The sequence below is a fragment of the Peromyscus eremicus genome, chromosome 18 (assembly GCF_949786415.1).
Source record: "Peromyscus eremicus chromosome 18, PerEre_H2_v1, whole genome shotgun sequence".
Lineage (NCBI taxonomy): Eukaryota > Metazoa > Chordata > Mammalia > Rodentia > Cricetidae > Peromyscus > Peromyscus eremicus.
This window is the reverse complement of record NC_081434.1, coordinates 41,067,080-41,080,651: the sequence shown is the minus strand read 5'-3', so window position 1 is coordinate 41,080,651 and position 13,572 is coordinate 41,067,080. Positions and strand designations below refer to the sequence as shown.

At 47.6% G+C, this 13,572-nt stretch overlaps 1 protein-coding gene across 1 annotated transcript; it reads right to left on the bottom strand.

Moving 5' to 3' along the window:
• Positions 1–3,169: 3,169 nt before the first annotated feature.
• On the bottom strand, positions 3,170–12,458 carry Nopchap1 (NOP protein chaperone 1). Its single transcript, XM_059245397.1, has 4 exons — positions 12,288–12,458; positions 9,509–9,595; positions 5,938–6,074; positions 3,170–4,199 (listed from the first exon to the last, which is right to left on the bottom strand). The coding sequence occupies exons 1-4, from the start codon at positions 12,400–12,402 to the stop codon at positions 3,981–3,983; spliced, it is 558 nt and encodes a 185-aa protein (XP_059101380.1). The 5' UTR covers positions 12,403–12,458; the 3' UTR covers positions 3,170–3,980.
• Positions 12,459–13,572: the final 1,114 nt, after the last annotated feature.

Genomic DNA, 13,572 nt, shown 5'->3' with positions numbered 1-13,572 from the left:
CAGCCTGAGTGCTAGGACTGTAAGAATGTGCCACCAAATGCTTTTAATGGTTTTGTAAAATATCGAGTTTATTCATTTTTTGACAATTTCATACATGTAAACAATCCATCTTGATCATCTGTACCCAACACCCTTTCCATCTCCCCCAACATGACCCTCTTCCCTCAGAAGTTTTGAGGAAACGTAAGATTCTTGTGGGACAGCTTAAGCAACTATGTGCCTACTGTCCTGAGGCCTACCCCACCTGAAGAGACAGTTTCAATGGGTTTCATATCCCTGTCATGGAGAGGGATATAAGCCAATATCCACGACACTGGAGCAACCGCTTGACAAAGAGGGAAACCCTGGAGCAGGTGGAGCAGGTGGGATGCGGCAGAGTCTGTCCGCTTCACAGCCGGTGAAACCAGCGTATCTGAAAAAGGTTGGAAAGCTTTGCTCCAAGTCTCTAATAAGGTGCCACAAAATCACACTACAGAAACGGCACAAATACTTAAATGGTAGTTCATGTTTCAATAAAGACACATGTACATAAATGGTGCTTCCAGCAACCATAAAGTTGTTAAATAAAAACGCCAATGTGAGGGTGGTCTACCTTCCCAGGAGTTGTTGGCCAGACAGACAGACCCCAGAGGTCCCCACACTATACCGACTATTGTCACTATCCCCCACTGCTAAAGACGCCACATGCTCGGACTTCAGGAGACTGGAACACCAACCTGGGCTTAAACCAGGATACACTACCCCATCCTCAGTCGTTAGCCGCCAGTGCCAGGGGCACTATTCAGGCCACAAGGAGGAGCCTATTCCTACAGCCTGGCTTTGCTAGGGACCCCAAGTGCTCCATTATCTGCTTGTTACACGGGTAACAGCAAATTCAGTGTTGGTGCAATCAGCACAGGTAAAGTCAACATTCTCCCAGTTGTCTGTCCAGCCCACTCCATGTTAGAACTCTCCATCGGGTCAGAAACCCCGGGGATCAAATAAATCACACATTCAAACAATGGCAAGACCACCACTGCTTTGCTAAACACAGATGTACCCCATCAACTACTGTGGTGGTTTAAACGAGAATGGTCCTTACACATTTGAATGTTGGGTCCTAGTTGGTGGAACTGTTTAGGAAGGATTGGGAGGTGTCATCTTGTTGGGAAAAGGGGTGTCACTAGGGGTGGGCTTTGAGGTTTCAAAAGCCCATCCAGGCCCAGTCTCACACTCTGCCTCCTGTTTGTAGAGCAGACGTAAACTGCTGCTACAGAGCTCTGCCTGTTTATCTGTATGCCTGCCCAGAGGCATATCCCCGCCATGATGATCAGACTCACCCTCTGACACTATAAGGAAGCACACAACTAAATTCTCTATTTTACAAGTTGTTGTGGTCATGGTGTCTCTTCACAAAAATAAGAAAGTAAACTAAAACAATTATCCTCTCAACTATTTATGTGTATTGGAGTCATATTGCAGCTGCCTCTTCTTGCATTGGGCGGCAACCACTGTAGCCCATGATGATGATACTCTGACTACTGCACACATGGTGAACTCTCTCTCTAGTCAGGTAGGTATGCCGTAAAACATTTTGCTCCCTCCATCAGTCAAAGTGAAGAAATTTCACAGATCTCCCCACTATCAACAGAGGCCCTCCCATATGAATAAAAGCCCAATATGACAATCCTGTTCTAAACATGAGCTTCTGGTAGAATGGGAACCCATAACCTGGCCTAACGTGCTACCTTCTGGGCATCATGAAATTGGACCTAATCCCGACATGGGCATTTATGATTATGACCCACTGTGCCTAGAAAGACAGAATGAGAGACACACTACTATTAGTAGGTACATGGATAGAGCTGTGCAAGAGTACTACAGGTAAAGCAAACCACATTGACAGGGCTTTCTACTCCTGTACGAGGGGATACATCTACAGCCACTCCTCCAAGTCCTCTCTGAGCTGTCAGCCAACTCCTATCTGTAACCTAGCTGTTATCCCAAAGCAGCCACTAACCACCCATCCAGTGTTCGTTATGCAAACCTAAGAACACCCGAGAACCTTCCCCAACCATCTCATCTTCATTCACGATGTAGGCTGTCCCTCAGGATGTTCCCATTTGCCACCTTTCCTCTTTGAGCTATGACCTAACTGAGTATGCTCAGGAGGGAATGCATCAGTCTCCAACATGCCTTCCCTTTATTATTACATGAAGGCTTCCCAAATCAAGTGCCCACTGTTTCTTTGTTGGGGAGCATGTCCAGTGTGAGAACAATATATAACCTTTGTTCTCCTGTACATGGTAATAAAAATGCTTTACTCTTTTATGCCTCAGCTGTGGTCTTGCAGCTTGGCACTCACCAAGATGTGAAGCCACTGTCTTTGTCACAGGAATACCAACTTTCTGTATTTAGTCATTAGGCAGGAGCCCTATTATCAGAAATCTAAGCAAAGCCCTGCCTAAGTTTATTTTCAAGTTCCAAACCACACCTATACAGATGCTTCTTAAACCAAGAAACCTGGATATTGGAAAAACAGGCTACAGACTGGCTCTGGGTATATGCACAGCTGTGCTAGGGATCTGTGTGTGGACACTGGATACCAGAAAACCCAGTTAAGATGTGATACTTGCACAGATGTGCAAGATGTTTTTGACCACTGGCTTAGGTCACTACCATGGGGGTATGTGCCCTTCTGACTGTATCACTTAAGGAGTATGCATCCATGGCTGTAGTCTTTCCTCTTGTTTTGGCACAGCAGCCCAATGGCTCAGTTCTCAGGGGGGAAGATGAACATAATACCTCTTTCTAAGGCTCAGGACTATGGAAGAAGGTGCAGACAGCGCTGGAAGGTGGGAAACTGGGTCCAGGCCTCATAACCTGTCTTTAGAGACCCTGGCTCAGAGGAGGCAAGGATGTAAGCATCAATACATGGAATGTCAAACCACCAGAAGTGAGAGGGCTGTTACCATGTCCTCCAGGTAATGGGCATGCTCCTATACTCAAGTAGCCTCCTGGAGGGATGGTTCATACTCCCACCTCTGGCACTTGCTAGCTCTGACAAAACACAATCAGGACTGGTGAGTCAGAACAGCTACCCACGTCACCCACCACTCTGTAAGCTTACTAACTGGAGAACTGGAGTCATTCTTTCGGCTGTCGGTACCATCACAATTTGAAGACAATGTTTACATGAATTCATATACATATAGCAGCACACAGTGATACAGCACACAGAGATTTGTAAACACTAAACCTCTTTACAGCAAGAGCTCAGTATGCCTTTACAGGATCTGAATGCTGTCCATTTACAAATCTTTAAAAGGCAATTTTGGTTTCCTTTAATAAAATCTAGCCACCATCGCCGGGCAGTGGTGGCGCACGCCTTTAATCCCAGCACTCGGGAGGCAGAGCCAGGTGGATCTCTGTGAGTTTGAGGCCAGCCTGGGCTACCAAGTGAGTTCCAGGACAGGCACCAAAGCTACACAGAGAAACCCTGTCTCAAAAAACAAAAACAAAAACAAAACAAACAAAATCTAGCCACCATCATACCTTAAATGGCAGGGGCCATTATTCTGGGCTGGTCTCTAGTACCCAGTTCCTATATAACAAACTGCAATCTGCCTTGGTATAGAAACAAACCAAAACCAAAACCCTCAATTTGGAAGCGGGAATGTTCTAACTAGTAGCCGGATTTTAGTGTAGATGGGCTTCACTGAGTCACAGGCCACACTGTTCAGACCATGTCAACTTAGGCAAATGCCTCATGTAACCAACCAATCAAAAGTTATTTCTTCCCTATTTCCCTTCTCAGTACCCAAGGGTGCTGCCCTCTCTGTAGTCAAGATCGAAACACTTCCTATTTAGAACACACCCAGACTTGCGAATTTTTCTTTTTGACACTGAAAGAGCATCACAGGGACCCTGGACCCATCACCCCAGAACCACCTTCCCCCAGTCGCAGGTAGGGAGGACCTGCCTCTTTTCACTGGCCTATCTCACTGCTTCTTTTTTTTACTTGCCGGACTGTCTAAAACTTCAATCTTGCCTCTGCCACCTTCTGCATTCGGAAGCTTTATGGTGTCTATGGTGACTTCGGAGGGGATGCAGTCTTCATCTTCAGACTCTGAGCTGTCCTCAGAGCCGTCCTGTGAGCTCTCTTCTGAGCTGTCCTCTTCTTTTGAATCTGACCGGTTCATCTCAAATAAGGCCACATCCTGTAAGAAGTGTCAGGTTGAGAAATCTACTTCAGGGCAGTTCTGTAACATGTTCTAGTAAAGCAACAGCTAGTGCCGGGCGGTGGTGGCGCATGCCTTAATCCCAGCACTCAGGAGGCAGAGGCAGGCCGATCTCTGTGAGTTCGAGGCCAGCCTGGTCTACAGAGCGAGATCCAGGCCAGGCACCAAAACTGCACAGAGAAACCCTGTCTCAAGAAACCAGAAAAGATAAAGCAGTACAGCTGGCCCCAGGGAAGGCTCGGCAGGTCGAGGTGCTTGTCCAGAGGACCCCAGTTCAGTTCCCAGCACCCATGACCAACCAAGTGGCTCCTAACACCTCAACTCCAGCTTCAGGAAATCTAACGTTCTTCTGGTTCTGCTGGCCCCCACGTGCACCCACCCACCTAGGTGCCGGACACACTGACGTGCACACAAAAAATAGTAATTCTTAAATAAAAGCAGCAGAGGAAGCTATCAATATCCATTATAAATTCTGGAGCGCAGATTGGGCTGTGTGCTTAATTATAAATGGCACGTCCATGTTCTCAGGTGCCAGAATACATCGTAAGAGAAGTTTGAAAGATTGATTTTACTTATGCCTTTAAAAATGCTTTTCCTAGGCAGGAGAGATGACTCAGCAGTTAAGTTTACTGGCTGCTCTTTCAGAGGGCCTGGGTTCAATTCCTAGCAACCACACAGTGGCTCAAATCTGCCTGTAACTCCAAAGGATATGACACCCTCACACAGACATACATGCAGGTGAAACACCAACGCACATGAAATTAAAAAACAAAAGGGGACTCCTCTTGCCTAGTACACATCCAACAGCATTCGCTCAAAAAATGGACTACAGCAGTGGTTCTCAACCTTCCTAATGCTGTGACCCTTTAACACAGTTCTCCATGCTGTAGTGACCCCCAGCCAGGAAACTATTCTCACTGCTACTTCATAAATGTAATTTTGGTGTTACAATCATAATGTAATATCTGTGTTTTCCAATAGGCAGGTCGAGACCCACAGGTTGAGAAGCACTGGCCTGGAGTCAGGCACGACACTGGACACTTCAGACTTAAGTGACACATCTACCATCCCAACCTGTAACCCCAGCAGTGGGGATAGGCAGGAATGACAATGAGGCCAACCTGGGCCACAGGTAAGGGCTGCCCCCCAACCCACTCCCTCAAAAACACTCCACAACTCTTGCCTTAATGGGATTTACATTTCTGAGCAAGGGTCAGCAAATTACAACCAGCAGGCTAAATCCTGCCTGCTACCTAATTTTGTTCAGCTCTTCAACTAAGAATGGTTTCTATACTTTCAAAGTGACAAAAAGAGGGAAAAAGTATTGAATAAAAAATGAAATTGTAGCATGCCACAAGCTTCTGCCACCACAGACGGAGCCTCAGGCACAACTTCCTACCATGAAAAAAATGGTCCCCTTGAACTCTGAGCCAAATATATAGCCCTTCCCTTACAAAAGGGTTAGTGGCCGTCACTGTACCAAGCCCTGCTTCTTTGTTAACGTCAATAGCTGTGCTCAGCACTGAACAGCAAGTAAAACAGGGTAACGTGACTGTGCAACTCCCAAGTACATTCCACCATCTTGCCTGTGTGAAGGTGTTCACAAACTTTAAAATAACCTTTTATTTTAGAACAAAATTTCAAAGTATCACTCTTTCCCGTTTTGGTGACAAGCACACTAACTCCATCCCATGAAACAGAAATAGGGCACAGTTACCATCTGTATGATGTTTCCGGATGTCCCATCAATATTCTCAATATTGAAGCAATCAGCTGGAGCAGCCGCCATTTCCTTTCGTAGCTTTTCATTTGCCTGGGCCATCTGTGGGAGGAAGGCCTGAACCTGGTCTAACACTGTGGAGAGCAAACACAGCATGCAGACGTTAGTAAATCCCAGACTCCACAACTCCCGGTCGAACACTTCAGAGCAGAGCAACAATAAATCCACCCACTTTTTTTTTTTTAATAATTTATTTTTATTTTATTTGCACTGGTGTTTTGCCTCCAGACATGTCTATGTGAGGGTGTCAGATCTTGGAGTTATAGACAGCTGTGAGCTGCCATGTGGGTGCTGGGAATTGAACCCCGGTCCTCTGGAAGAGCAGTCAGTGCTCTTAACCACTGAGCCATCTCTCCAGCCCAATCCATCAACTCTTAACATCCGTTTGCTTCTCAACTGCCTGGGGGGGGGGGGGGGGGGGGTAAGGGGAGATCGCTGGGGATTGAACCAGGGCCTTACTTTTGCTAGGCCAGGGGCTCTGCCAATCAGTTATATTCTCAATCTCGAAATTCCCAAAGCAACAAGATCACACATTTCAGCAATTATTACTCAAATGTTTTGTGTTTCTCTTCCATCCTGAAAGTATAAAATTCTACAAGGCTGGTATTCAACCTGAGCTTTCACTCAATTTGCAATTCTGAATTCTATTTAATGCATCCAATTTCACCACCATCCTAGCTAGTTTAGTCAACTCCACACCAGCTAGTCATCTGAGAGGAAGGACCCTCAACTGAGAAAAGGCCTCTGCAAGACCTGGCTGCAGGACATTTTCTCAGTGAGTGATCAGTGGGGGAGGGCCCAGCCCATTGTGGATGGTGCCATCCCGGGTTCTGTAAGAAAGCAGGATGAGCAAACCAGTAAACGACACCCCTCTGCGGCCTCTGCATCAGCTCCTGCCTCCAGGTTCCTGCCCTGACTTCCCTCAGCAATGAACAGTAATACGGAAGTGTAAGCCAAATAAACCTTTCCTCCCCAAGTTGCTTTGGTCACTGTAGGACAGAAACTGGTACCACAATAGTGGGGTATTGCTGTGACAGACCTGACCATGCATTTTTAGGATTGTGGAAAAACTTTGGAACTCTGGGCTGTTAAAACCATTAAGTATTCAAAGTTTGGCGACCTGTTCTGTGGGAGTCTGGAAGATAAGAATGCTGAGAGAGCAATGCAGATGATGGAGGACTGGCTTGAAAAGTTTCAGAGGTCAATTTAAAAGTCCTTTAATGACTCTGTCTCTGCCCCCCAACACCATAGGGGTTATAGGTTCATGTGGCCACACAGCGTTGTAAGTGGGTTTTAAGGATCTGAATTCTGTTCCTCGTGTTTCTTAACAAGCACTCTTAGCCTGAGCACTCTCCTAGAGCAAATAACTGCCAGGTGTGGTGGCACACACCAGTGTAGGCAGAAACAGGAGTATCTGTGTTAGAGGCTAGCATGATCTATATAGAATGTTCTAGACCAGCCAGGGATAAACACGGGAAGACTGTCCAGGAGCAGAGAAAAAAAGAGTAACTAAAGCTAGACGTGGCAGCAGTAACTGTAATCCTAGAATTGGGAGGTGGGAAAATCTGGAGTCAGGATCACTCTCAGATACACAGTGAAGTTTGAGACCCTGCCTCTAAAACGAACAGATAAATACATAAATAGCTAGGCCTTTTAGTGAAAGCACATACATCACAGCTACTTGGTACAAGGCAAGAAAATCTCAACTTCATAGCCTGCCTGGGCTACAGAGGGAGTTTGGGGCCAGCCTAAGCAACTTAAAAGAGACCCTGTCTCAAAACAGAAAAATTCTCCTGGACAGCGGCAGCACACGCCTTTAATCCCAACACTTGGGAGGCAGAGGCAGGCAGATCTCTGTGAGTTTGAGACCAGCCTGGTCTACAGGAAGTTCCAGATCAGCCAAAGCTACACAGAGAAATTTAGTCCTGAAAAACAAAAGAAATACAGAAAGGGCTGGGAATACAGCTCAGCACAAGAGTGCGTGCACAGCCTGACGAAAGTTCTAAGTTCAAGTTGTAACACCACCACCAAAAAACAAGGCACATTACTGCATCGAGCACTGGGAAGGCGGAGACAGAAAGATCTTGACTGGACTTCTGAAAATAAAGGGGAAGGGCCCATTACACAGACACTGATGACTTTATGAAAGCTATTTCGACAGTCTCAACGAGGAGCACGTTTATCAGCATGCAATTCAGCAATATTATCGTGTGATTAATGAAGGGGGCTGGCTCTGTTAGTTTGTATTGTTAACAAGATTTACCATGTAAAGGTGTGAGGGGTACAACTGATGCTTGCAATCCCACAACTCAAGAGGCTGAGGCAGCAGGGTCACAATGAGTTCAAGGCCAGCCTGAGCTACATAGGGAGTTCTAGTTTAGCCTTTAGAAGACATGAACTAACATGTGTTCACCCTAGACAGGGCTCTAACAACAGACTAAAGCAAAGACTCCCCCAAAGAGCAACGTAGTGAGCCAGTGAGTTTACTGGGCTTACTCAGAGCAACAAGAGTGACAACTCATAAAAGCTGCCTCCCTGCAGCTCCCTGCAGGAGTCACATGCAGCTAGGCTTCACTATTACTGTGGATGTAATCCTTAGGGAAGGGGTCTTGGGATTCCTGCAAATTTACTTCCAGAAGCTTGTTTACTGTCTATATCCTTTTTTTTTTTCTTTTGTTTTTTTCAAGACAGGGTTTCTTTGAGTAGCCCTGGTTGGCCTGGAACTCGATCTGTAGTCCAGGCTGCCCTCAAACTCAGGAGATCTGCCTGCCTCTATCCCCCAAGTGCTGAGGTTAATGGCGTGCACCACCACTGCCCAGCTTCCTTTGTTATCTTAAAAGTCTCTTTGGCCGGGCGGTGGTGGCGCACGCCTTTAATCCCAGCACTCGGGAGGCAGAGCCAGGCGGATCTCTGTGAGTTCGAGGCCAGCCTGGTCTCCAAAGCGAGTTCCAGGAAAGGCACAAAGCTACACAGAGAAACCCTGCCTCAAAAAACCAAAAAAAAAAAAAAAAGTCTCTTTACACTATTTAAGAAAATGTTTTAATTTAGGAGTGAATGCTTCAATTCTGAGGCCACTTCTATGCTACATAGACTGTCACAACAGTTAACCAATAGTGGTGTTCTCCATAACCAAACTTAATATTCTAAAACGTGAACAATAAATGCTTTTTTCAAACAAGTGAAGTCTTGATAACTGCCCAAGCTGATCTCCAACATGTTGCAATTCTCCAGCCTCAGCCTTCCAACTGCAGATGTGGGACATCTCACTCAGCCAGCAACATTATTTTCGGTTTAAAGAAAAAAAAAAAAATGTATTCTGAAAAAAGTGCAGGCAGGGGATCAAGACGAAAAATCCTATTTCTTCAGACAATGACTTACACAATATTAGACTTGCTGTATTTGACTCTACAGTTTGATATAAGCCATGAAGACAGACTATTCCATCAAATAAAGGACTAATTAGCCGAAATTGGAGGAGCGCCCCCTAGAGTGGAAAGGTAGTACTTACAAGGGCTCCTCTGCATCCTAACTGTTTGAAGAGCAGAAGTCTTCTTGGAATGAGGCTTAGAGCTGATGAGCAATTGGTCCCAGATACCTGAAAACACACACAATTTACATCATAAATACACTGCAACTCAGTGCTGGGATGACCCTCAGCCCTGCAGAACAGTGAGAGGGGGACATCAGCAACAGCTCCTGTGACTGTCTTCAGTCTGGACCATTCGATACCTTGAGGGAGAAGGGGCAAACACTCTTCTACAACATTTTGATTCTTCATGTACAACCATCTCCCCCTCCTCTGTTCAGTCCATCTCACTCATCTCCATCACTCATCTGTAACAAATGTACATCTGATTCCACCTTCTAGATTAATAATAATAGTAAGCCGAGTGGTGGTGGCTCATGCCTTTAATCCCAGCACTCGGGGAGGCAGAGGCAGGCGGATCTCTGCGAGTTCGAGGCCAGCCTGGTCTACAAAGCGAGTTCCAGGAAAGGCGCAAAGCTACACAGAGAAACCCTGTCTCAGTGGGGGGGGGGGGGGGGGAATAATAATAGTAATACTAACAAGCTAGCACTGTGGAGCAAATCTTTAATTCTGGCACTCAGAAAAATAATAATAGTAATACTAATAAGCTGGCACTGTGGAGCAGATCTTTAATTCTGGCACTCAGAAAACAGGCAGGTGGGTCTCTGAGCTCCAGGCCAGCCAGGGCCACATAGTAAAATGTCTCACAGCAGCTGCTCTTGCAGAACACCAGGGTTTGATTCCCAGCACCCACATGGTGCTCATATTCATCTGTAACTCCAGTTCCAAAGGATTAGACACCGTGGGACTTCTTCAGGCACCAGGCATTAAATAAATAAAGTTTAAATAATGAAGTTAACAGAACGTGGACCTGCAATGATAGTCTTCACAGAGTTTAAAGTCAGAAATGGCAGGAGGTGATGGCACGTGCCTTTAATAGGCAGAGGCAGGCGATTTCTGAGCTCAACGACAGCCTGGTTTACAGAATAAGTTCCGGGACAGCCAGAACTACACTGGAGAAATCCTGTCTCCAAAAAGAAACAGAAATCAGAAATTGGGCCAACAAAGACAGCTCAATGGACTCAGGGGCTTGCCTCCCAAACCTGAAGACCTTAGTTCCACCCACTACCCACATAAAAGGAGAGAAGAGCCTCCCCTCTACATACCTGTGATCATAAAATAGAACCAAAAAGTTACAAGCTATGCAGAACTGGGCAAACTGAACCACACTGAGCACGTTTCTTCTTTTACAGAACATACTTGTCTGCGAGAAAGCGTCAATCTAAACAAAAACACCCCTGGAGAATTTTGTGCTTGCTCGCACCTGTCCCGCTTACCCATTCCAAACAAACCAACTGTCCAGCTTACCCAGAGAGCTTTGGGACAGACACTGACCACTCAAGCCTTTGCCCACTCTGCTTTTCACACACAGAAAATCTCTTTACTTTCTAAATCAAAAAGCCTGTCACTCCCAATGCAGAGATGACCCAAGAGCCTCCGAAGTCTCCTGAAAGCCTAGCGGTTTGATTAGTGTCAAGTTCGGAGGAAAGCCAGAGCTTGGAGTCAATATCCAGCTTTGCTGCTTTCCTGCCAGTGTCCACAGTTATCTGGGTAACACCTTGCCGGTTTCATCATAGAACGGGGTCATCAGGATACCTCCGCAAGCGGTGAGGCTTGAGTTTGTAAATTCCTGACACTGCCACTACACAAGCTTTAGCAATCGTTATTGTAACTCCTTCAGACACACTGGATTCTTAAATCATGTCCACGATACTTAATAAGCAGGCCCAAGAACTTTTATGCATTCTATTCATTGAAATTCTATGGGCAGTCTCACCTGTTTGAATCAAAATGTGGGAACAGAGGCCTAGAGAAAGCAACTTTCATAAAAGCCCCACTGAGTAAGGATTTCAACTTACAAATTTTCTTTTTGTTTTCGAGACAAGGTGTCACGCATTATAACTCTGGCTGTCCTGGCCTCAAGAGATCCGCCTGCCTCTTTCTCCCACGCTTTTCTCTTCTGTATCACACTATCTGAAATGCTGAGTGGATTTCCCGCACACAAGTCTCCCTCCACCAAGGTGACACTAAGGTAGTGAGTGCCTAAGGCAAAAATTATTAAAAATGGTATTCATCTGTTACCTACCATCCCGGGTGGGCCAGTCCCGGTCCTCAAGCATAGTCGACCCCCGCGTCCAAGCTTCGCAGCATTCCCCACCACCACCAATGTGCTCGACCCTGCAGCATCCCCGGTCCCCCGCAGCTTCCCGGGCTCCTCAGCATGCCGCCCCGCCCCGCCCCCCCTACCGAAGCGACCCGAGCTCTGCAGCGTCCCCGGTACCCCAGCCGGGTTCCAGCCCCCCCCCTCCCGCAGCGTCCCAGGCTCTGCTAGCTCCCGGTCCCCCCGCAGCGTCCTGGGCCCTGCTAGCCCCCGGTTCCCCGGCAGCGTCGCCGGTGCCCCCGCAGCATCCCGGGCTCTGCTAGCCCCCGGCTCCCCCGCAGCGTCCTGGGCTCTGCCAGTCCCCGGTCCCCCCCGCAGACGCTGGGCTCTGCCAGTCCCCAGTCCCCCCGCAGCGTCCTGGGCTCGGCCGGTCCCCGGTCCCCCCGCAGCGTCCTGGGCTCTGCCAGTCCCCGGTCCCCCGCAGCGTCCTGGGCTCTGTCAGTCCTCGGTCCCCCCGCAGCGTCCTGGGCTCTGTCAGTCCTCGGTCCCCCCGCAGCGTCCCGGCCCCGCCAGCCCAGCCCTGTCTCCGCCGCCGCTCACCTCCCGAACCCTCGCTCCCCGCGGTCAGCAGCTCCCTGGACACCGTGACCTCCGAGCAGTCTCCAGAAGACGACGAAGCTGTGGGGCCGGACACGCGTTCGCCGTGGAGCTCCATGCTTGCAAGACAGCACGAGAGACGTGAACCCGGATGGACGGAGGCGCGGGGGCGGGGGGCGGGGGGCGGGGGGCGGGGGGCGGGGCCAAGGCGGCAATTGGCGGAAACTCGGAGGTGGGCGGCGACAATGGGGGGGGGGGACAGGGCGGAAGCTCGTGCAGGAGGCGGGGCTGGAGCCTCGGGCAGGCGGGGCCGGAAGCGGGGGTGGGGGAGCACACAGCGTGGGCGGAGCGCTGCGGAAGCAGAAGCACCGTGGGGGCTGTTCCTCCCCCGCCCGGGGATCTCCCTTGTTATTGTTATTGTTGGAAAAGCGTCAGCAGGGCTTGGTTTGGTAAAATAAATTCAAGCCGATGAACGCAGTGTGAGGCCTTTGTTATTTTATTTTTGTTCTTGTCTGGGGAGATTTCTGTGGTCTTGAGTTGTGGCAATCCTGCTTCAGTCCCTCAAATGGCCAGGATTATAGGTGGGAGCCACCATACCCAGCTGCTCTATCCTGTTCTTAAGAAAAAAAAATTATTTTATCATACTGGCCCAGGTGGGCGTCAAACTAACCACACTGCTTCAGTGTGTACTTAGATCTACCAGCACCCATCACCATGCTTGATTTAAATTATTTGTTAAATGAAGCTTCACTGAGTTACTCGGATTGGGCTGGTAGTCAAGGTTGGGCAGCCTCCTAAATAGTTTGCTTCACAGACCTGGACTACCAGACCCTGTTAAATTTACTATTGAATTGTAAACACAAAATTCAGCATTATGAGTACTGTTTACATTGCTATGCAACAAGCCTTCCAAACATTTTTCATCTAAAATCCTAAAAGATTGTCCCAGGTGGTAGTTAAATGGTAAAGTGTGTAATGGGGGGGCCTGAGTTTGGTCTCCAGCACCAAAACAAACAATTTTTTAAAAAGCTGAAACTAGACCCATTGAACATTGATTCCTCCTTTTTTCCTGACCCTGGTACCCAGGTTCTGCCTTCTCTTTCCATATAAACAGAATCAAAAACCACTTGTTTTTGTGACTTTTATTTTACTGAAAATAAAACCTTCAAGGTTTACTGGAAAGGATTCTTTCTATTTTGATGTTGAATAATATGTCATTGAATTATGTACCACATATTCTTTGTGGGGAAAGGGATTTGTTTGGGAGGACAGGATCTCACCATATATA